At 40.6% G+C, this 24,192-nt stretch overlaps 1 protein-coding gene across 2 annotated transcripts in view; it reads right to left on the reverse strand.

Annotated features, from left to right (window-relative positions):
* Window positions 1-24,192, reverse strand: part of KCNQ1 (potassium voltage-gated channel subfamily Q member 1) — a 282,319-nt gene that overhangs the window by 162,640 nt on the left and 95,487 nt on the right. Inside the window, exons 10-12 of one of the 2 annotated variants that reach the window (XM_035120964.2) lie at window positions 22,912-23,053; window positions 19,356-19,421; window positions 17,927-18,047 (exon numbers count right to left, since the gene is read on the reverse strand). In XM_035120964.2, the coding sequence (XP_034976855.1) occupies window positions 17,927-18,047; window positions 19,356-19,421; window positions 22,912-23,053 (329 nt within the window). The remainder of the gene's footprint in view (window positions 1-17,926; window positions 18,048-19,355; window positions 19,422-22,911; window positions 23,054-24,192) is intronic. The other variant, XM_035120972.2, reaches the window with a different exon arrangement.

Consider the following 24,192-nt stretch of genomic DNA (forward strand, 5'->3'; position numbering starts at 1 on the left):
ATGAAGAATAAATCAGCTTAAAAACAGAGTTTAGCAAATGTACCGGAAAAAAGAACAGAGCCCAGTGTAACAAATTAGCACAGGATATCAGCACAATCCACTAGGAGCTTCTTCAGCACAAACCTCACTAAAATGACTGGGAGCTGTCCAAGTGTTTGGCAGTGGTTTTCTGTAGCCCCCATTAATTCAACCGAGCTTCTACATGATGCGTTTGTGGTGGATTATGCCCTTCTTGAATTTATTCACTGTATCAATTATATTACATTAGTTTGTAGCAAATGTAAGTTCTACTCAAACTAGACCCATCAAAGTTTATGAATATGACCAACTTTGGTTAATGAATTCCAGTGGGTCTACTCTGAGCACACCTTACAGTAGCTGAATACAACCCATTACTTTATAGACTATATACATATATCTATATACATATATACATGCACAAGCCTGGAAACGTCCCCCCTCCCTCATTTTCAGTTTCATTGCCTTTACTTCATATTCTTTCTTATGAAGAATCTATGTGCAAAAATCCTACACATTGGAGATGAAATTGGTCTCTGTCCAGCTCTGATCCTTCCTGGGGATGCTGAACTAGAAAATACAACTAAGGCTGCAAGCCTCTAACACTTACCTTAGAGTAAGCTCTACAGAAGTCAGCAGGGCTTACTTCTATGGAAGCATGTATAGGACTGCATTGCAAATCCTTAGGTAGAAATTAGTCCTTAGGGAGAAAGTGCACTCCACATTATTATTAAAGCAGAGACGTAGCAGCAAGATCCCAGCTGCAATCCCATCTGTTTTCTACATATGAATTTTGATCCTAGTTTGGCAAGCTTAAACTGTATGCTAAATCAAATATATGCTAATGTTGTTTACTAAATCTGAACAAATTTATTATTTGGGAAATTATTTCCAAAGACATTGGTGCACTTGCTTATTTTAATATTGTCCATCTTCTCTCAATGAATTAGAAAAGTATTTTCAGGCTGCAATATTTTTTTTAAAAAAAAACACCATGAGGGTTTGGCAAGACTACCAATAATACATGCCAGTACTAAGGCTTATTTATTCCCTTGCCGTTTATTATTCTGGAGACTAAGAGTAGCCAAGAGTCTTTTCAATTGCAATTCTATAACATGACAAGAGCAAGAAATTGCACTATAGTTGCCCTAGGCCAACAATGGTCCCAAGGTGCCATATGAGGAATGAAAGCAGTGGAATTTAATTGTGTGCATCTATCTGTTGCCTCTATAAAAACCAACTGTTAGTTTTCAGGAAACTTTCAAGAGACCACCTTAAATTATTTTTTAAGAATTGGCCGGGGGGGCGGGGGGGGGGAGAGAGATATGATATTCATATCTAAGCACTCTAGCAAGGTCTCTCCATGCATGGAAGTGGGACTTTCCTGCTGCTGGCTATGACAAAAGAAAGAATCTCCCTACCCATGTAGCCTCGATCGCCATACTGCTACAGCCATCATATGGAAGTTGAAGTCAATGAGTTTGCATGTGCAAAGTGTTTACTGTTCAGGGCATGGAGGACTATTCATGAGACCAAGCTACCACATGAAGGCTACTCTGCATGGCAATCCACTATTGTGCAGCAATTTGACGCACAAAACATCTGGTTTTCACTATGTTTCTTGCAGTTTGCTCTGGTGTGGCGAAAAAATCAGATGTTCCACATGTTGCACAGATACACAAAAATAGCCTGACATGTTCCATTTTAAGAATTTAAAGCAAATTATCACTCAGCCACTTGGTTTTGTGAACTGGTCTTAAGACTCTTAAATATACGTATTGAAAGTTATGTTACTCTGTGTGTGGGCAGGCTAACATCTTCTTAGTGGGTTTAAGCAGGCGGTTTAATTCTTTTTTTAGTTTCTCTTTTCAACTTTGTGTCAATATTAATCTGTTTTAAACTACGCTGTTTAAATCCGTCTCAAGGTTTTGAATGGGCGATACTGAAACTTCAATACAGTTTGATCTGAAAACAAAACAAAACTCTATGATGTGAATTCTATAGTATCCAATCCTATAACACAGGGGTAGTCAGTGTGGTGTTCACCAGATGCTGTCGGATGATAACTTGCGTCATCCCTTCCACTGGCCTTGATGCCTGGGGCTGATGGGAGCTGGAGTCCAACAACATCTGGGGCGCCATGTTGGCTACACCTAAAAGAGCATGTCAACACTTCCTTAGCAAGGCAGAGAAGTGATGCAACACTCAGACTGTAGTACAAAGGACTCTAAGACTTTCAAAGAGTTATACTCATTAAGCATATCCAGTGATTATCTTTCTAATTTGCCTGCTGGTGGAAGGAATTCCTTAGCTTTCAAAAAAATGTGCAAACTCACATTCCACTTTACTACAAGTCTCATTCAAGCAAATCTGATACGGTACTTTCTAACTCTTCTAGAATAAAAAGTGACTTTCTTCCATCTTTGCTGGGGATGCCCACTAGCTGCTTTATTCTGGAATGAAATTCATCGAGAGATATCAAAAAGATATTAAAACACATGTGGACAGATACTATGAAGACATTTCACCAAAAGGAACTTTTAACATGGATGCTGGCAGCTGCCAGGATCTCCACAGCACTTGTGGGGAAATAGTTAAAAAAAACAAAAACTGACTATCCTTACAATATAAAAATCTCTGGAATTCAGTTATCGAAGAAAAAATAAGAATAAGTTATGGGTCTCTAAGGGACAAGAAGGCTGCAATTTCTATTCAGTATGGTGGCATTTCATTTCACTACCCATTCTGGTTTTGCACAAAATTTGAAACGAGCAGAGCAAGAAACACTTGGATCCTAGAACACAGTGCTAGAGGCTCTGCATCAGGTCAAATATGCTGAGCCCCATCAGGCATTTAATGAATGTCTGTTGCAATTAGCAATGAAGTGATGTTCTTCCAGGATTTCAAAAGTGGTTTTCTTTACATTACTGCGTCCTTTTGCTATAGTTTAAAAAGTACGATGCTGGGTTTCCTTAGCTGTAAAAACTGCACTGATTTGCAGCAGTTCGTGACTGCAAGGATTAAGCTCTAACTCTTATTAATACAGCTATTTGTCTGCTGTTGTGTAAACTGTAAATCTGGCACATGATGGATGGCCCTTCCCCAAGTGCTCATTGTGCCTTGGTCTTTTATCAATTATACATGCACATGCGGAGAAAGGAAGCTACATTTTTTAAAAACTGCATTTTACAAAAAAAAGAAGAAGTTGTGAAGTCTGTTGTTTTGAGTCTTGAAATCTAACCATCTTTAAAACTGACTGACAAATATCTCATAATCTCAACAATCTTGTGAGACAATTCTAGTCAAAGTTAATCTAGTCAGGTATCCATCTTGCTCTCAGAAACTACTGTTCAAGGAACCCTGAGGAATTCTGCTCAACATGATGTAAGGAAAGGCACACACATAAAGACGACAGGAACACATTTTTCAAAATGTCTTTCCCCTCCTTATTCAACTGTCGAGGAAAACAAATGCATTGTCCAGTGAAGATTATAAATGAGCACATGCCCAGCATTTACCAAAAAGAAAAAGGCTTCTGAAAAGATATGTCCTAGTGCTTAGAACTATGTTTCCTAATAAACACAAATACTTTTATTTATGTATATTGAAACAGTGGAGTAATAATAGAAAAAAAGCTGAATAATCATATTCAGCTATATCTTAGCTAATGCGATGTTTGTTACTAAATGCAACCAAAGAGACATTTACCAAATTTTAAAAACTACACGTTCCTATTGCAGCTTTAGAGAATGGCCCTAGTGGCGCAACATAATGCTTGAACAGTTTCACAGAGGGTAGGCAATTCTTGGGATACTCTGGCCCTTGAGTGTTAAGCACGATAAAGCCGCAACAAGCTTATTTAATTGAGCTTGGATACATTTTGGTAATCAGTATGGCTGGCAAAGAATTGGTTTGTTATAATATGATCTACTCACAGCCCTAGAAGCCACCTTTTGAAACTTCCAAGCTCTCTTCAAGGTCATCCCTATGCAGAACAGAGGTTGAATCCTGACAAGACAGAAGTACTGTTTTGGGGGGACAAGGGGCGGGTGGGTGGGACTCCCTGGTCCCGAATGGGGTCACTGTGCCCCTGAAGGACTAGGTGCGCAGCCTGGAAGTCATTTTGGGCTCACAGCTGTCCATAGAGCCACAGGTTAATTCTGTGTTCAGGGCGGCTGTCTATCAGCTTCATCTGGTACGCAGGCTGAAACCCTACCTGCCTGCAGACTGTCTCGCCAGAGTGGTGCATGCTCTAGTTATCTCCCGCTTGGACTACTGCAATGCGCTCTATGTGGGGCTACCTTTGAAGGTGACCCGAAAACTGCAATTAATCCAGAATGCGGCAGCTAGACTGGCGACTGGGAGTGGCCGGCGAGACCACATAACACCGGTCCTAAGAGACCTACATTGGCTCCCAGTACGTTTCCGAACACAATTCAAAGTGTTGGTGCTGACCTTTAAAGCCCTAAACGGCCTCGGTCCTGTATACCTGAAGGAGCGTCTCCACCCCCATCACTTAGCCTGGACACTGAGATCCAGTGCCGAGGGCCTTCTGGTGGTTCCCTCACTGCGAGAAGCAAAGCTACAGGGAACCAGGCAGAGGGCCTTCTCGGTAGTGGTGCTCACCCTGTGGAACGCCCTCCCAACAGATGTCAAGGAGATAAACAAGGAGATAAACAACTACCTGACATTTAGAAAACACCTAAAGGCAGCCCTGTTTAGGGAAGTTTTTAATCTGTGATATTTTAATGTATTTTGCTATTTGTTGGAAGCCGCCCAGAGTGGTAGGGGAAACCCAGCCAGATGGGCGGGGGTATAAATAAATAAATAAATAAATAAATAATAACTAATTCAAGTTCTAAGCAACTTCGGCATAAATGATTTAAGTGAAGTTTGGCCTTTCCATAAAAGGGCACAGCTGGCGCCCAAACTGAAACTGGTGAAAGGCACTCTGGGCCACTGCCAGCACTGCCAAGGGCATCACGGAGTGAGGCTGTGCCCAGAAGTTGTGAAACTGTTGCTTTTCACAAGAGAGCACAACCTCATCAAGTACACCTAACTCCTATGTCACTCCACCCTTTGTTCACACGCACCCAGTCCAAAAGCTAGCACCAGTTACTTGTTCGCAACTTCTACTGCTTCCTGAGTTCAGAGGACAGAAACGAGAGGCTGTCGCCGATACACTAGTGACACACCAGCCCAAATCCCCACATGACCTCACCCAGCAATTTTACTTTCCCTGCATTATTACCAATTATGGGGATGACATGTCCTTACCACCATATGACATGCCCCAACAGCATGGAAGCTCGGATGCTCTGTTGCTGACTTAACAAACTGGCATACTAACAACTCCTCCTCATTTTGTTAAGCTTTAACACTCAGATCTATGGGATCTTTATTACACATCATGACCATGTGTAATATTGCAGGTGTGATACTCTAAAAAACGGCTCAGACAATCTTAAAAGTAGGCATATGCCGGTGAAGCTACCCAAGCACCATTTGTACAGGAGGGGACACAACTCTTCTGCTTCACAATACTGTACTTAATCTTCTTCAACATTTCTCTCTAGATTTTCAGCAGAAGTACAGCCTTTTGAACTCGTTTATAAACTGCTCAGTTTTCAGCTGCAAAGAAAACCTTACTTGTTTGAGAATAAAAGGAAATGAATACAATGAGAGTGGGATAAGAGATCTAAGCCTCCAGTCTTTCTTGCTGCATGGGCTTCTTTATACTTTGCTGCTAACAAAAAATGGATTCCAGTCAAATCACAGCATATTGTGGGGAGGGGCTTTGCAGACACTACCCAGAGTACTGTACTTTAGCTTCTTCCTCCCCCTCCGCCCCTTAAGAAATATAGAAACTTTGCCTAAACCGTGCAAGACTTCCACATCCCTTAGGTCTTCTTTTCCTTACTGTCCATGTAGACAAGGGGCACCTAGGTCCTCAATACCCACAATATAAACAAGCACGTCACTGGACAGTTCCAGAATAGTGGGTGTTGAGGTACCCTTGGCAAAAGGCAGAGCAAGGGAGTTGTAGGGTTGTGTGGAGCCCAAGGAGCCACGGGTGGGAGATGCCCTGGAAGTCGCTATAACCTTAGTAAAAACAGTGGGTTAAAAAAAAATGTAATTGATAATAAATAATCACTAAGAAATAATCACTTTTTGAAAATCAGTGGGAGTCAGTTTGATCTATATATTATTGTTTGTTCGTTTTACTGCTTCATGTTTCAAAGAAAATCTCCAAACAGTCTGCAACAGCCAAAAAATATTACAAATAGAAGACAAAAATGAAAAATACAGTAAGCTTCCACATTCTTGAGCAACACAGATAACAGGAAAAAGAAAACCAGTGCTTCACATATTTGTCTGGGGAACATTGTTGCAAGGGAGAATTGCCATACAGAGGAAGACTTTCTGCTCAATAGTCACCTACTTCACTTTGCCAGGCAGGGACATAGGGTGAAAAACCTTCTGAAAAAAATCTTTATAAATGTCAGGTTGATGTGGGGTGAGGAGGTCCACTGGGTACCTCAAACCCAAGCCACCTAAGGCTTTAAAATTTAGCACCAGCAATTTGAGCTGCTTCCAGAAGCAGTCAGCAGCCAGTGTAGTTCTTTTAAGACTGATGAGGTATGTACAAACCAACACAACCAAGCTAAGCATCTTGAAGCTACATTGTAAAATCTTGTGAGTTTCCAAACCTTCTTCAAGGACAGCCCCACATAAATATTGTACAATGGCCTCTGGGTGTGTACAAGTGAGTTAGTCAGAAACAAAGGGGAATAAATCCTATGTGGCCTGAAGCATTATATTTGTGGGGAAGGAGAGGGGGAAAATGTTTTGCTCCCATACACTGTTTGGCAAAGGCACTGCAAAGTTGGCATGTCACAATAATGGTGGTTTTTTTTTAAAAAAAAATCATTCATGAGCTCAACTTTGGGGTGTGTGAGTGTGAGTGAGAGAAGCCTCTCTCTCTCTCTCTCTCTCTCTCTCTCTCTCTCTCTCTCTCTCTCTCTCTCTCTCTCTCTGTGTGTGTGTGTGTGTGTGTGAGAGAGAGAGAGAGAGAGAGAGACCCAGTCTCTTTTTCTCTGTGTGTGTGTGTGCACGTACACATGTGCATGCACACACACACACACACAGACACAAATACAAATAGAAGGTGTGCATGGTTTAAATCACAGTAACCTTTAACAGATTGCAACAGGCTTATAAAAGCCTTCAAACTAAAATGTGAGAGGAATTCAGTCCAGGTAAAATATTATTACTACCCTTTGGACATAATATCTGGGGCTTAAAAAGCAATTTCAGAATTTCACTTTTCCTACATTCCACAAGATTCATAGTAGGCATTGCCTGATTGGCTTTTTTGGAGTACTTAGAAGCACAATGCTACCAAATAACAACAAAAGTAACAGAAGCAACTCTTTCTTGGTGCTGTTGCATACCTTATCCAAACAAACAAACAAACAAACAAACAACAACAACAACAACAACAACACACACACACACACACACACACAGAGAGAGAGAGAGAGAGAGAGAGAGAGAGAGAGAGATGTCTCACATTCAGCCTGATCAGCAACTAGCCACAAAATCAATATTCTGTGTGCCACTTGGTTTTTAAAGCTAAAGACTTTTTGTATTCAGGTTTGTAGCTGCATGGATACATACTTTTAAAATTGTTTCTTTGTGTGGGAGAGTTAAGCATGTGCTTAACTTTCTCCCATTAAAGGTGACTGGGTTTCTGAATCTGTGGCTGGCTTCCACCCTAAGAATCTGTTCTTTATGAAAAAAAAAGTTTGAAAACAAGCATCTTGTCATTCTCTGATTCATCTATCCACAAGGGCTACTTAAATACAAAATCTCTTGCATGACAGGACTGCCCCCTTGTGTTATGTTAGATCCAATTGGTTTTGGATAGATTCAGAAGGTGACTCATAAGCTTTATATAAAAAATAAAAAATTCCTTCCAGTAGCACCTTAGAGACCAACTAAGTTTGTCATTGGTATGAGCTTTCGTGTGCATGCACACTTCTGCTTTGTTTTGACTATGTCAGACAAACACGGCTACCTACCTGTAAGCTTTATATAGAAACTGATGGGTTTTTTTCCATTTGTGCTCAGCTAATTTCTAAACCTCTAATAGTTAGAAATTCTGTACTAAGATAGAAACAAAATGAGATGGGACTGTAGTTTCCTGGGAAATGTCATTGTAGTAGTTGCATCCAGTGATTCAGTCACTTCAAAAAGCAGACACTGTACAGCTTCTCTAAAATAATAACATCCTGAGCTGCTTTAAATAATTTTAAAAAAACTTTGCAGAAAATATACAAAATATGAATTTTGTAATGACTTTTCCCTATGAGCAAATCAGTTACTTCTCCCTTTACAACACTGCTAAAATAAGCCTCTTATTCTCTATCCCAGGGGCATAGGAAGCTGCCTTAAAACCAAGTCAGACTATTGGTTCATCTGTCTCAGTATTATCAACCATGACTGGCAAAAGCTCTCCAGAGTTTCAGGCCATAGTCTTTCCCACTTCTACACGGAGGTGCTGTGAGGACTGAATCTTCCACATGCAAAGCAGCAATGCCTCTGTGGTACCAGCACCCACTATATAGTACAGATTTGGGATTGAACAGTTAGGTCATGGGTAGGCAAACTAAGGCCCAGGGGCTGAATCCGGCCCAATCGCCTTCTAAATCCGGCCCGAGGACAGTCCAGGAATCAGCGTGTTTTTACATGAGTAGAATGTGTGCTTTTATTTAAAATGCATCTCTGGGTTATTTGTGGGGCATAGGAATTTGTTTATATATATTTTTTCAAAATACAGTCCTGCAAAATACAGTCCACAAGGTCGGAGGGACAGTGGATCGGCCCCCTGCTGAAAAAGTTTGCTGACCCCTGAGTTAGGTGATTTAAATCAATCAATCAAATCAATCAATCAATCAATTAAGGAGACATCTGAATTTCAATAGTAATAGTGTAAAGGCTGCTGGTGTCACAAACCTCTTGCTGCCTGCCTTACCATTTGCATAACTAGGCACCATTGGGCCATCCTCATAATATTGTCACAGGGATGAACTAGAGGTGAGGGCTAGACTGCCACACAGTTTCATTCTGAAAGGCCTTTCAGTGCTTCTGGAGAATGCTCAGATTTTGGAACATCTTTGGGAGGAATTCTGCGGTTATGGAGCAGTCACTAACCGCTTTCCTTTAACTGCTTATGTCTGAACATGCAGATAAAGAGATAATGGTAAGGAAGTCGGGAGGGGGGGGATACAGTACAGGCACTCTCTTGGATATGTGGGCTTGAGGGCATTCTGGGGTCATACTTAAAACCAATGTTTACCAGGGGACATTTTGGCAAGTCTGCATTGCTTTTGTTGGTTGTAGCCAACAAAATCATGCTCACCACTGAAACCAAATGGCAAGTCAGTTTTGTCCATTCATTCTGATGAGCCTCCTCTGAATACGGCATAGCTGCACAAAGCCCACTGTTACTCAGAACTGCTGCTGCTTCAGTGCAGCATTTCTGCTTTTCACCTACTCAGTTCTATTCCACTATGTAGTTCCTAAAGGGAAAGGCACATCCGCAATGCTCTCTCCCAGGTGAATGTTTCAGGTAACCTAAATGAAGACTTTTACCTCCTCCTGCCCTGCCAGATTTCAGGTGACACCTCTTCTTCCTATACCAGCAAAGTCATTCAAGGTGAAGAATTGGATGGACTTGGAGAAGTATGGGGCTTTGGTTTAGAGGAATTATACTCTTTCCATGTCAACACAATATACAAGCTTATGTCTGCCTCAGCACCAATACCATTATCCACTAAGCAGTTGTGCAGATGTTTTAGGGATCGGCTGTGTACAGCAGGACTTCTGTTGCTCTTTTCCAAAGACCAGCCCCCTGTGCAACTACTGTTCAAAAAATGACCACAAAAATCCTGCTGTACACATGAGTCTATCCTTCACACTTCTCTGGACAGAAGCCTATGTTTTTGCCAGTATTGAGTTTCATAGCACAAGTTGTTTCCAGCTGTGATGTGCAACCTCTGGGAGTTTCAAAAATGGTCCAAATGGCCATTACATACTCTTTTTGGTTCAAGTTAATTTTTTTAAAAAATGAAACTGGTTTAATAATGGTTTAATAATTTAATGTTGCCGAGAGATAGCATTAAAATAAGATTATGAAGAGATCTAGCGGATAAAGACTCTCCCCCTCGCCCTGCAAAAAAGGACACTGTTGTGCAGCACTGAAATCTCCTGATGCACTTCCTATTTTTAAGCAAGGAACATTACAAACGATCATGATATTAATAAAAGTACCATTTCCATTACGGCAAAGGGTGCGGGTAAAATGCATTCCAATATTATTATTTAAATGTGCGCCTAAAATTTGATACGGGCAGGATTGGTTTAGATTTATAAAATGAAAAGCAGATGGTTTCAGAATAACTGCTAAAATCACTACAGCTTTATTACCCTTCAGTAGCTGCTCCCCATTTATTTCAATTGAGGCCAACTACCTAGGGCCAAGAGTGCAACTGCTGCTTGCGGTGTGATTTGCTCATTCATTCCAACCAAATTCAGCGAGGAATTCTGGGTTAGAAACTGGCTGCAGAAAAAGGTCACTGCAAGCTTATCGCCTAGGTTGGATAAGCAGTCTTGGCTGTGTAATATTTTAATGAAATGGAGCAACATGGGGTCACAAAGAGTCGGACACGACTAAACGACTAAACAACAACAACAAACCCCTAGCAAATTATTCTGATGCATTTCCCCATATCTCCTGCGTGTCATAACTTCATGTGGTAGACTTTAAGGAGTGCCTTGGAAAACCTCATAAATCATGAGCCAACGAAGCAGAAAGCAAGCCAGAATATAACAAGTTAACACTGCACTCCAGCTTAGGGGGGGGGTGTGCAGTGTTTTAAAAAATTAATAAAATAGAAGAGGTGCTTTGGGTGCCAGACCAAGATGTCTGCCATGGGCAACAAAAAAAGATGTGCTGGTACTCCATACTGGTGAGTACCATCAAAGAAAAAGCACCAGGGGTATATGAGAGCTCCAATGCACACCTGGGACTCGTGGGCTTGAAAGAGCTCCCTTACTTATTTCAAAGGAAGGAACAAATCCTAGCTCACAGTGAGAGAGGTGCACATGGATGTGTACACATGTAGGTTCACATAATGAATCCCTCCACTGAAACTAATGAGAAACATTAATTTTACACCAGAAAGCTATACCGGTATATAGAGGTAAGCATATACAGTTATCCGGAATGAGCTGCAAACTGGGGGAACTGGTCGAACCAATCCACATTTATATACACTAATAGATTGAAGTATCCCACCAAAACTGCACAGATCCATCTTCTGATAAGAATCTTCACATTCATTAGGCATTTAATGTGTGCCTATAGTGGAGGTCAATCCTAAATGTAAAGCACACAAAGCTTTTTTATTTTAGATACTTTGTGTGGTGGAAAACTAAAGGTTATGAATTGTTGCCACCTCCAGTTAATTACATTTGAAAAACATCTAGCAGAATGCATGGCAGTCACAAACTGAACCTTTTATTTTGAACCTCAGTTCTAGAAACTTGGCTGATTTATTTGTAAGGAAATTTTGCCAAAGGGTTTTGATTATCTTGCACACATTGAAGAAAATGTTTAGATCCAGCTGACTAAGGTGGTTGAGAGCATGCCACAGCCAAGCTCAAATGCTGTTATTGTTTTCTAAGCAAGGAACACGGGTTCAAGAGGGGAGCAACATGGAACAGAGAAGGTGTAGGGAGATGGGTGCTTAGCTATTTCCTTATATTTTTTTCCTTCTCTGCTTCAAATCCCCCCTCCAACCTATTTTCCGTTTAAAAAGAAAAAGAAAAAGAAAGTACTGTATCAGGGTATAATAAGTAGTTTAAGATTGCAGCAAACTTTCTCTTGGAATATTAGCTGCCAATGTTACTATGTGTAATATTTTACATAAAGTACTATGTACATAATACCCAATATTAATTATAGTATGGTCAAAAGACAAATTTACTGACTTTACACAGAAGTGATGATAAGAATTCAATGAAGTAAATAAATATGGGGCAACATCTCTCATCCCAACTCCTGCATTTGCATTTATTGCTCTGTGTGGTGTCCAAAATAAACATGGATAAAGTCAGGGCACAAGGCAGCTGCTCATTGGCCTTGCATTAGATGAGCCTTGCGCTTCTGAATATTTAAGCAGCTGGAGTCTACTTTAATTACTTAACATCAGTCAAGTAAACCAACTCATGGAAAACAAGGAATCTAATATTAATCTACAGCATGAAAGCAGCAGCTGTCTTTACTACTTTAAAGTGGTAGAACATCAACATACAAGTGTATGCATCTGCTACAAGGTGTATTTTTTTATTGTTTTATTTGCCAAAGGAAATAACATTCTCTTCTGTTGGCCTGTAAATGTGCCATGTCAGTGTTTGCCATTGCTATGTAACTGATTCAGAGCATGAAAACTAATCCCATCAGAAATATCCCAGTATAGTTTGTAGGAGGATTATAGTATGGTTTCCTAACCTCCTTTTTTTGCCCAGATCCCCCTCCCCAACCTGCATTTAAAGATAGCAGCCTGTCCTCTGCCAATTCATTCTCTGCCAATCAAAGAAATGGAAACCCAGTAAACCATCCAATGGCCAGCTTAGCACAGTATCTCTTTTTTCCTATTCTGCACATAGCTCCTGTCCTGAGGAAAGCATAAGTGTTGTGTGCCTAAAAGCATTTAGCCTCTAAATGCTTTTATTATGTTACATAAAGAATAGTTAGAGCTTGCCCATTATCCTGAGATCTCAGGTTGTGGAACAATTAAAAAAACACAATTTAAAACAACAAATATATTGTTTTTAGACTAGAATGTACACATGTGAACTAAAAGGCATGTGTAAGGCAATAGTAATGGCATCATAATAATAATTTGTATGCTAACATAGTATACAACTACCATAGTTTCTTATTTTCTCTGCCTCTTAGGTGGGGTGGGGACGAAGGTTGTTTATTTAAAAGTCTGTAAAGGATGGAATACTGTGTGACAAAGATCTAATTACGTAACACAGAAGGAAATAGGATTCATGCGGAACAAGTTTGATTGTAACACGTCAGAAAACTGTTGTTTCATGCCTGATCTTTGGCTGTATGCTTGCTTTGATTGCTGCTGTTCAACTCATCTCTGCAATTAACCATCAAGTTGTCTGTGTGCAAATCACATTTTAAATGTTGTTAGCTGCCCTGCAAACAGAGTTGTGGTGACAGCAGGTCAGTCATTATATCTGACCACTTGAAAGTGAATAAGCTGTATTTGCTCAGACTTTACAAGGGCCTTTGGAAATGAGGGAGGAAGATAAAAGTAGGAATCATTTACAATATGAGCCATCTTGTCAGCGCAAATAAGGATTCCTCCACACCACAGAGATTACAAATGTTTGCTCTGGACATAATGTATCATTAAACTAAGAAGCTGCCTCCGAATCACAAAGGTGAATAATCAAATTACCAGGAATAAACAAAGGCACAGCCATTGTATATACAAAACTCAAAGTGTCACAAACCCAACATCTTTTTGGCTATGAGATTTTGCAACTAGTTGGCGTATGTACATTGGTGTATATATTCTCTAAAATGACTGGATCATTATCCTTCTTGGCAGGGGTCTTCTGTAACAAAAACACTGCAACTAACCTCAACTGTGTAAGGAAATGATGGTGGTGGTGGTGGTGATGATGATGAAGAAGAAGAAACATTCCTGCAGCTCACTACCTAGGGTGGGGCCTGCTGACTTTTCACTGGGAATGGAAAAACTGCATTTCAGGTGAGTACAACTGTGCTTCTCCCCATTCCCATTCCCAGTTCCAGGTCAGCAGGGATGAGATGTACAATAGCTAACCTCCCTAGGGCAGGTTAAGGCTGTAGGAGCTAAGGCAGGAGGAACTTCTGCAGGATCTTCTGGCCAAATACTGCCTTGGCTAAGGTGTATGTGTATGGTAAAGGTATATTGGCAGCAGGGGCCAGGGGGATGGGAAATGCAATCCACCCGTTTGACATACAATATGAACAGGGAATATCTTTTAAATCTCATTTGTCTCCTTAGTCAATTCACACAATTCTTCAGAAAATGGTGTTCATGCTAAAAAGAAGCTTTGTAAGATTTAATCCGAGCCGGACGATGGCGTTCGTGCCAAAATGAAAAGAGTGTTGTAGTGCAGCAGCCCTGCCAGGCTTCTCCAGCATTACCACTCTGAGAATGGAAGAAACTGGGCTGCTTCTCCCGTCCCTTTGCTGAGAGGGAAAGGGAGGAAAGACAAAAGTGCCAAGGCTAAAAAGAGGAAAATGCAGAGCATTTCCATATATCTATGGAATGAGGAAAGAAAAACCACCTAACTAAGCTGTTAAAAAAATAATTTATAAACCTAAGGAGATCAGTGAGAGCTAATGGTGACTGGCTGCACTCAATGAAGGCAGGGGCAGAACTCTGGGATGGGACCCATACCTCCCTAAAGGTTGCTGCCTGCCTTCGACCAGGGGGAGGTCATCTGCCCCCCTTGCTGACCTGGATCTGGGAATGTGAAAATCACTTAGCACAATGTGATCCTCACAAGCAGTAATAGTGCTTTTCATGGAGAAGAAACGTAAGTTCCTGCAGTAAATCAAATAAACTGGTATAAATGGCTTAACTGTTAAGAGCGTTGGACTATGACTCGGGAGACCAGATATCGTTGGTCTATTGGGTGTGGGGAAGATACCACCCACTGTCCCTTATACTTCCTAAAGCTCTAGCTCTATTCTCATTTCTCCACTATTGGCACTCTGACAAAGCTTGAGAGCTGTCAGATAGGGAGGATGAATGTGCCACCTCCCTTTCGCCACAATTTAAATAAATAAACCTATTTGGCGATTGTATGGCTCTTGGGAATTTTACAGAAAGGGAACAAATCTTTGCAAGCCCTTTCATAAATCTCCCATCTGTCAGAGGCTCCAACTGCAGTGGAAGTGACTGATACTCCGACTGAGGCTCAGTTTACATCACCACAAAGGGTACTGTATCTTGGCACTCCTCCTCACCTTGATCTTGCTAAATCAGGCAATGGGAGTTCAGAGAAAGACTCCCCTTTGAGGATGCCCCAAATATTCTATGATGAACAGGAGTCCTCTGTATAGGTCAGGCCATAAAGGGTCCTCCCAGACTGTTGCTATTTTGGGGTGGCATCCAATTGCACACCAGGAAATTCAGGTTGCACAATCCAATTTGATTTGGGGCTGGTGCGCAACAAACCAGCTTCTTCAAATACGGGGGGAAAGAAAGTGACTGGAAAGGGTAGGGTAACATTTGCTTGACGCAATGCCATCTAGCCTCCCCGCAACCAAATCAAACGAATGCTCTGAAAACAGCAGGCATAATCAGATCTCCCCAGAAACAAATCTGAATTAATGCTCAATAAACAGGTCATCTGGAAGCGACCTCAGAGTGTGTTCATGATCCCAAGTGTGTTGTGCTTAGAAACACATCTGTGATACTGCCCTGAAGCAAAACCAGTTCTGCTCTTGCTCACCAATTCATGCAATTCATGCTAAAGCAGCATAGTATTATATTGCTCCAGGTTCTTCCACACATCCAAGAAATAACCATGCATCAAAGAAGAACTGCTGCATCTGGCTGGAGTTCGAAGGCAAATGCAGGTGTGAACAAAAGCTACTATGCTGCTGCTGAGATTGGGGTCAACATCATAGTGAAGCAGCACACATTATGGCACCGAGTCAGGTTATGGCCCCTACTCATGTTGCGGCAGTGCATTGGATCCAATCATGAATCTACCCCCTTCTCACTTTCCTTAATGTGGACAGGCATGTATGCTTCATAAACGTGGCCATGATTGAGTTAGAGAGACCCCAGAGACACCCTTAACTAAGTGCGATTTTCACAAGGCTGCTGCTGGCTTACTGCTCCTGGACCCCTGGGATATTCCTGACGTACTTGTGATGAAACAGACAAGTACTAGTTGCAAGAGTTTCTCCATCCTTCCCAAGTAAGTGGAAACAGAGATTTTAAACACATTCCTTAATCTGACTCTTACCAAGAAAGTTTCCTGACAGTACAGTAGGTAACCAATATTTTTGCCAGGTGATTTATATTGCCTGTCAAAGGGAAGTAATTTTATGCTCTCAGGTGAAATCTGTTTGCAGATACTTTTTGCCAATCACATGCCTGCAATTCACACAGCGGCTCTTACTCGCGCCTTTGTGGTTATGGAATCAGTTTCTTTCATACACGCTCATTTTCATGGCCCCTGGGGCATATTAATTTATATGCAGCACTACAGTCCAAGATTCAACAGCACATTATTCTTTCTGGTTCCAAAGCCCTTCATTCTCTAACCAGGAGTTACAGTGTTATGCAGCTGGGCTATAAAATATTCTTCATGCTGATATGTCTCTTATAGAGCATGGATCACTTTTACAGTCTGAACTGAAGCTGCATTTGATCTGACTTTTACATGCTAATTGGTTTACATGGATTGGCTAGATATTTTTGAAATGTACTATGGAGCCCTTTGGAATGCTTGCATGAAGGATTATACCAATGCAGCCTTTTAAATTTTAAGAGCTACTAGTTTACAGCGTTCCTGCAAAACAGACTACTTAAAAGAAAAACTGGGAGGAAGAAACACGTCAAGTCACAGTTATAAGAGCATAAAAAAGCATTTGTTTATGGATTCCCTTGAGAAATAAATCCTCATTGTTAATTATGTCAAGTTGCAATTTTCTTTACAAAGTTATTTGTAACCAGAAACCACTTTTGTTTTTATTATAGTAGAACTATATATGCCTGCATTTCTGTGTTTGTGTACTATATAGATTGATACATGGATAGTTTATACAGTAAGCCTGCTGGGGTTACGTTCCAGGGATCGTGCCTAAAGCCACAATTGCGTACAGTATAGTCAAAACACATAGAGTTTGGTGACATTGACAAGGATACATAGGAAGAATAAGATACAGTACGTAAATATTGCACAAAGAGTTTAATTCCTAGGAATGATCTTCATTTGATCACACCTGAGCCAAGTCTGTTTATGCAGACCCTCATAATCCACAACATGTCCTGACACCTCTCTGGACAACAGGTGGATTCAATCTGAGTACTACAGTGGAACCTCGGGTTACGAACGTGATCCGTGCGGGAGGCACGTTCGCAACCCTACGTTTGCAACCCGCAGCACCGCATCTGCGCACACACGCGACACGATTTGGCGCTTCTGTGCATGCGCAAAGCGCAATTTAGTGCTTCTGCGCATGGAAGTAACCCATTCCGGTACTTCCGGGTTCAGCGTGTCCGTAACCCGAAAACGCACAACCCGCAGCAATCGCAGCCCGAGGTATGACTGTACTGCAATGGTGCTGTTATTCTCCATACCACATCACTGCTATTTTAACAGGAATAATTTCACACTGTTCAGAGCTCAAGAGAAATGTCCAAACAGGGCATTAGCAGTTCAGGCGCAACATGACACATCTCTAAACACAAAAACCAGTGCCATCTAAGAACTTTTCGTATAGCAATCCGCAGCATTAGCTAAAAGTAAAATGCATATCTCATAACTCAATAACCAATGCAGTATGTTTTGCTTAAAGTGAACACTATCCACCTGGTGCAATGTGGCATAAAAGTCAAATTTGTTCCATGAGCAGAATGGATAACTTTTTAATGGATATCGGGGACAGTATACATTAATTTCTACACAGAATGATTTTACATAAATGACTATAAGGTTGATCTAGGATTATATTTTAGCTTATAGCATGTTCTGGCTGAACTTGTCTGGAGCAAATGAGAGCATAATTCAGAAATCTGTGACTTACTGTGAGATGTGAGTTATTGGGGTCAGCAAAGTTTCACCTTCCAGGTCGAGTTCATCAGCAAAGCTGTTAGTCCTAATGAATGGTCCTGTGTTTGTATCTAAAAATGGAGAGTTTCTTTTCACTGTGAAAAAGAAACAGGCAGGTAAAGATTAAACTTGCTAGTAGGCAAAAGGCAGAAGACTTTTTCTTTGGTTGGTCCATGATTCTGGAACGTCCAGTTAACCTCCATAAAAGTTACCACACTAGTTTTTTCAGAAAGAGTTTGAAAACCCACTTATTCTTGGTGGCTTTCTCATGACTGATATTCTTATCTAATTATTGTGCTCCTTTTGATGGTTTTTTTTATTTTGTTTTATTTCTGGACTGGGTATGTACTTTCTACATACACACATAATTTTATTTGCATGCTGCCTTTCCGCAGTTCAAACCATGCTCAAAGTGGCTTACAGCATAAAAAGAACATATAATCATAATATAACAGAAGTAGTCAAACCATAATTTATTTATTTTTTAATGCACAACCAAACTGAACCATTTCTACATAAATCACAAGACCTAAAATAAAGATACAAATAACTAACGGTAGCAACAACCCTCACCTCAACAAAATCCCCTACAAACCCAGCCTACGAGTCTGGTCAGCAGCCTCACTTTTTGTAGCTGGAGTCAGTCAGGGCCCCATCCTCCCAGGCCAGGTGGAAAACACCTACAAGGCAGGGAGCATGTCTTCCAGGACTCTTTGGCCCCTTTAAAATACTGGTACTATGAATCTAGAGTACTCATGAACAGAATTCTGCTCATGCGAAGCACCACTGGAGGTGAAAAGCTATTCTGCAGGGTTCAGGGACCCTCCAGAACAGTGTGGAAGGTGCCAAGAGGAGCTGCAAGGACAAGGAAGAATAAGCAAAAATCACCTCCTTCCTTTTCATTCATCTGAAAATGGAAGCAACATATCCATTTGCAAAAGAACAAGTCTGGATCCAACTCAGTATAAATACCTAGTGGTAGTCACAGTATTTATTTGTTTAAGACTAGAAGTAAATTACAATCTCCAACTGGTTTTGTTTCAGCTTTGTACCTTCAGTACAGTGGTACCACGGGTTACAAACACCTTGGGTTACAAACAGCTCATGTTACAAACTCCAATAACCCGGAAGTAGTACCGTACCTCGAGTTAAGAACTTTGCTCCAGGATGAGAACAGAAATCGTGCGCTGGCGGCACGGCGGCAGCAGGAGGCCCCATTAACTAAAGTGGTACCTCAGGTTAAGAACGGACCCCCGGAACAAACCCGAGGCACCACTGTATAGTTCTATCTTCTGAACAGAAAGGAAACCCTAATCTGTCCCATAAATGGTAACAGAATGGGTGAAATGTAGTGTCTACAAGCCCAGAGTTGAGCAAATGAGGCAAAGAGAGGCAAGAATTACCTGGAGAAGGGGGAGAGCTGGGAGATGGCTGCTCTGTAGAAAAGGATGACCAGGAATGCTGTCGGACTGAGTGAACAGGTGACAGGAGGGGTAGGGGAGACAGTGCACAGAACACCGAAAAAGAAAGGAAGAAAGTCAAGAGAGGCAGTAATGCAATCCAAGCCAAAATTGCATCAGTTAATCTTTAAGCAACAGGAAAACAGGTATTAAAAATATTTCTTGCAAGTAAGGCACATGACCAATATGTTTCTCTTCCTTATAATTTAAAACTACTCTAATACACGTTGAGCCTTCTTGCATTTTTGAACATTAGGTAAGTAATATCATTATGACTTCTTAAATATTTCTCTCATGTCCTTGGCTATTTCACCTTATTCACTTTTCCATTCCAACCCCCCTCATTTCCCCCCTACATGGGTACTGTATTATCCTAGAGAACGAGAATAGAAAAGGCCTCCTATAATTTCAGTAACCTCTACTATGGAAGGTATATAGACATTTTGTCCCACTACACTTATGTTAAGGGGAAACTTTGTAAGCCTCCTTAAATTTTGGGAGAAATGTGGAAGAGAAATGTGTGAAGATACATTCAGAATAGATGTTTTCTACAGATAAACAATGGGTAAGATTTCACAACAGGTTAGAAATCAAACTTCATCACAGATTCAGATTGATTCATCGGACTAAGCAGGTTTGAGATTTTAGCCACAGCAAGATCTGCAAATGTTTAAGGCTTCTTAATAAAGTGTTGCTTATTTAATAGGTTTTTAAAACTTACCAGCTGCTTATAACTTTAGTCACTGATTTTATGGCTGAGTTATACTTTATGCACTTGAGTAAAACAAAGTAACCCACAGATTTTAATTTAAATAAATAATTTACTCCTTATTTTTTTGGGGGGGGGGAGCTTCCATGTATTCTTTGCTTAAACACAACCAGAGCCCATCTTTAAAAGAATAAATAGGTGAATTATTCTATGTCTAATTTAGTTATTTTAATATAATATAATTTCAAGTTTCAGCTAACCTCGATGTCCTATACATTATCCAGTAAACATCTTAAGGACATTATCCTGTAAACATTAAGTTCTTTTAGGTCTTACTGGGAATTCAGTGGGAAAATTTAACCACATTCTTAACTATATCCCATTGTAACTTGAGATTTAAAAGTGATACATCTATGATGAATCATGCCCTAAATCTCCCAACCCCCTCCCGCCATTATAAAAATATGACTAAAGTTTTGAACCTTTTTTAAAATAAGGAAAATATTTGTTGCAGTTAGGAATTCAAGAAATGTAATGAGCTGAGATTCTTAGGCTGCCATTCTCTGCAAACAGGTATCTGAAGAAGTGTGCATGCACACGAAAGCTCATACCAATAACAAACTTGGTTGGTCTCTAAGGTGCTACTGGAAGGAATTCTCTGCACACTTACCTAGGAGTAAGCCCTATTGAATCCATTTAGACTTATTGTCAAGTAAACATGCATGAGCTTGCACTGCATATTTTTTTTATTGCAGACTTCAAATAAAAATATAAAACAATGGGATTCACATGTCATCCTAATCAGTTATAAATGAGCAAGTGAAGAAAGAAAATAAATGGCACCGAGTAAAGACAGTGGATTAACTCATTTGCTATAATGCAATTATGGGAGACAATGTTAAGAGTATATCATGTAATTAAACAGGATTTTTTTATTTTAAAAAATCCTACTTTTCTTCATTACTAATTGAATAATTTGTCCCACTTCAATTGCAGAATGTTAGCAGAAATGTAGCATAGCCAATGGCCTGTGGGAGCATAAGGAAAGCACTGCAAGCAATGTTAAGTTTTCAATGTCTGGCATGCTGTAGGAAAATACAAATTTCCTTAACTTACCAAAAAATTTAAACATTCCTTTTTGTCCTGTACACTTGTAAGAGTTTTGAGAGAAGAAAACAGAGGGAGGAGGAGGAAAAAGGAGAATAGATGTCAGAAGGAAAAGGAAACCTTTGTTTCCAAACGGGAGTTAGTACCTGCTTATAGATTATGTTGCCCTTCAAATGGTGAAAGTCACAGTTAAAGGTTAATGTCACTTGGGCATAGAAAGCAGTGAAAGAAAGCTTCAGCATCTTTTGTACTACATAACCTATTGAGAAACCAAGAACTGCATGTGAACTTTCTACCTGATATGCATTCCAATGTGGTATTCCCCATTGATATTTGCTCTCTACAGCACTTTAAAAAATAAAAAATGAAATTTACTTGGAAGAACACTTGGCAAACAAGCTCTCAAAGGAAAGGGACGTGAGCTCTAAAAATTCCCATGTGTGAGTAGCAGGTATATAGAAGGACACAGTAGTGCTTTCCTGGAATGCTTATGATCTGTGCAAGTATTTTTTCATCTGTTCAGAATCATTTTTTTAAAAGATGTTGCAGAAAGCTAACAAGAAAAATCAGATTATTCTTCTACAAATGGAGGCTACCCAGAAGACCCATGCAGAACAGAAGGCAACTTAACAGTGAATAAGTAGCCTCTGGACCCTAGAAGGATATGTACTGTCATACTGTTAATTATAATAATACATATAAATAAATCAGTCTAAACAGAGATAAAGATTAAGGCTTTGGCTTAGTTAAACATTTTAGTTTCCTTTTCCTCAGTATCACAGTTCAGATTTCAAATAATAAATGCTGGAAACTGGGTGGTGGGGGGGAGGAACTAAGGAAAGTGTTGAGAGGTTTCTTTAAAAATAAATAAATAAAAATAATCAAAGCGCTAGATAGATGTTAAGAAAGCTGCTAATCTTCCAGATTATGGTCAGGAGGTGTTAGGGTGTTAAGTATATAGATCCAGAAATTATCTTTCTAAAATCCCTGGATAAAATGGTTTCTCTATAGGAAATATTTACAAGTCAAGAGTAAAATATTTTGAAACAGACTCTTCAAAGGTACTCACTCATACACACGTAGGTACACTCTGTCTCAACAGCATTGAAACTTGTGGGCAGTAAAGCAGAACAGCCTCTTATAAACTTTCTTGGCTATAAATTTCTTCAGGGCTCAGGTATTCATTAGGCTATTTGGTCTAGTTAAATGACAGCTCCTTATTTTAGGGTATAATCCAAACCCCAACAAGGAAGCAGTGAGGCTTGTCAAAGCAGTGGGTCAAGCACTATATCTGCAGTTCCTGCCACTCATGCTGGCTGGTGGGGCGGGGGAAGATGAAAAATAGGCAAATCACTGCGCCAGCCTGGAATGGGGTCCAAATTGGGCCTGATGACAATAATGGGATGGCTTGAGATCCAGCAGATCAAGGGCCAGCTCAGTCTTTCCCTCCCCTGCCTCCAGAATCAGGTTTCAGGTTTTTCCATTGGCTGCCAGCTGCAGAGATCTGGCTGGTGGAACTTCCGCTCTACCCTGGCAGAGTGATGCAGACTTCACAGCACAGGAGGCGACCAGCAGAGGGAAATCTCTGGCCAGCCCCAGCGTCTGGCCTTACCCCTAGGCTGGCACAAAGGGGCTTTTAGATTGCCATGTTAAGTTTATGCAAATTCTAACCGAAATTCTTACCAGAATTTTCATTTGAGTCCAAGTAGTTTTCAGATTTCCGATCTTCCATCACATGGTCAAATGTGATTTGTGGAACTGCTAACATTTTGTCAGGAGAAGAAGGTCCATTATCTTTTTCTGTCTTAACTTTCTTCTTTTTTACCTGAGAGGAATACATTTTAAAATCTTCTTTTAAAAAAAAACAAAACAAAAACTGACTGCATGAACAATGAGCTAAGCTAAAGATGTAATTAATGCAACGCAAGAAATTAATTTATATTACAAGTAACCGAGGGGAAATAAAATTACGTTTTTTTTATAAAATTACAATTTTACCTTTACTTTTATGAACAGGATGTGAGGAGGAGAGGGGGAAATCACTCTAGCAGGCAAGCAGAAATGTTTGTACTGATGAAGCTATCTCCTAATGTTGAATTCCTAATGTTGTATTCCTCCCAGAGTCCATCACTCCATAATTACATTTCTCCACTTGCGTTCCTTTTATTATAACCACTGACTTCTTAGTCAATGCCATAGTCTATGAAGGAAGTCCTCAAGAGGATACAGTGGTACCTCTTGTTACAAACGCGTCAGGTTACAAACGCTTCAGGTTACAGACTCCGCTAACTCAGAAATAGTACCTCGGATTAAGAACATTGCTTCAAGATGAGAACAGAAATTGTGCCTTGGCAGCGCGGCGGCATCAGGAGGCCCCATGAATCATAGAATTGAAAGAGACCACAAGGGCCACGCAGTCCAACCCCCTGCCAAGCAGGAAACACCATCTAAGCATTCCTGACATATGGCTGTCAAGCCTCTGCTTAAAGACCTCCAAAGGAGGAGACTCCACCACACTCCTTGGCAGCAAATTCCACTGTCGAACATGAGCTAAAGTGATGCTTCAGGTTAAGAACAGTTTCAGGTTAAAAACGGACCTCCAGAATGAATTGAGTTCTTAACCAGAGGTACCACTGTAGAATTCTACCTCCATTCCTGTTTGTCACTGAAACAAAATTCAGGAGACAAAGTCTGTTCCTCTCCCACATGATTGGTGTAGAGGAAGAAAACTGCACAACACTCAACACAGCTTCCTGGAGCTTCCTGCCAGCTAGTCAGGCTGGTCCAATCACCTATATGGGACCCTCGTACCTACGGGACCGCCTCTCCTGGTATGCCCCGCGGAGGACCTTAAGGTCCACAAACAACAATACTCTGGAGATCCCGAGCCATAAGGTGGCTAGATTGGCCTCTACTAGGGCCAGGGCCTTTTTAGTATTGGCCCCAACTTGGTGGAACACTCTT

The sequence above is a fragment of the Zootoca vivipara genome, chromosome 1 (assembly GCF_963506605.1).
Source record: "Zootoca vivipara chromosome 1, rZooViv1.1, whole genome shotgun sequence".
NCBI lineage: Eukaryota > Metazoa > Chordata > Lepidosauria > Squamata > Lacertidae > Zootoca > Zootoca vivipara.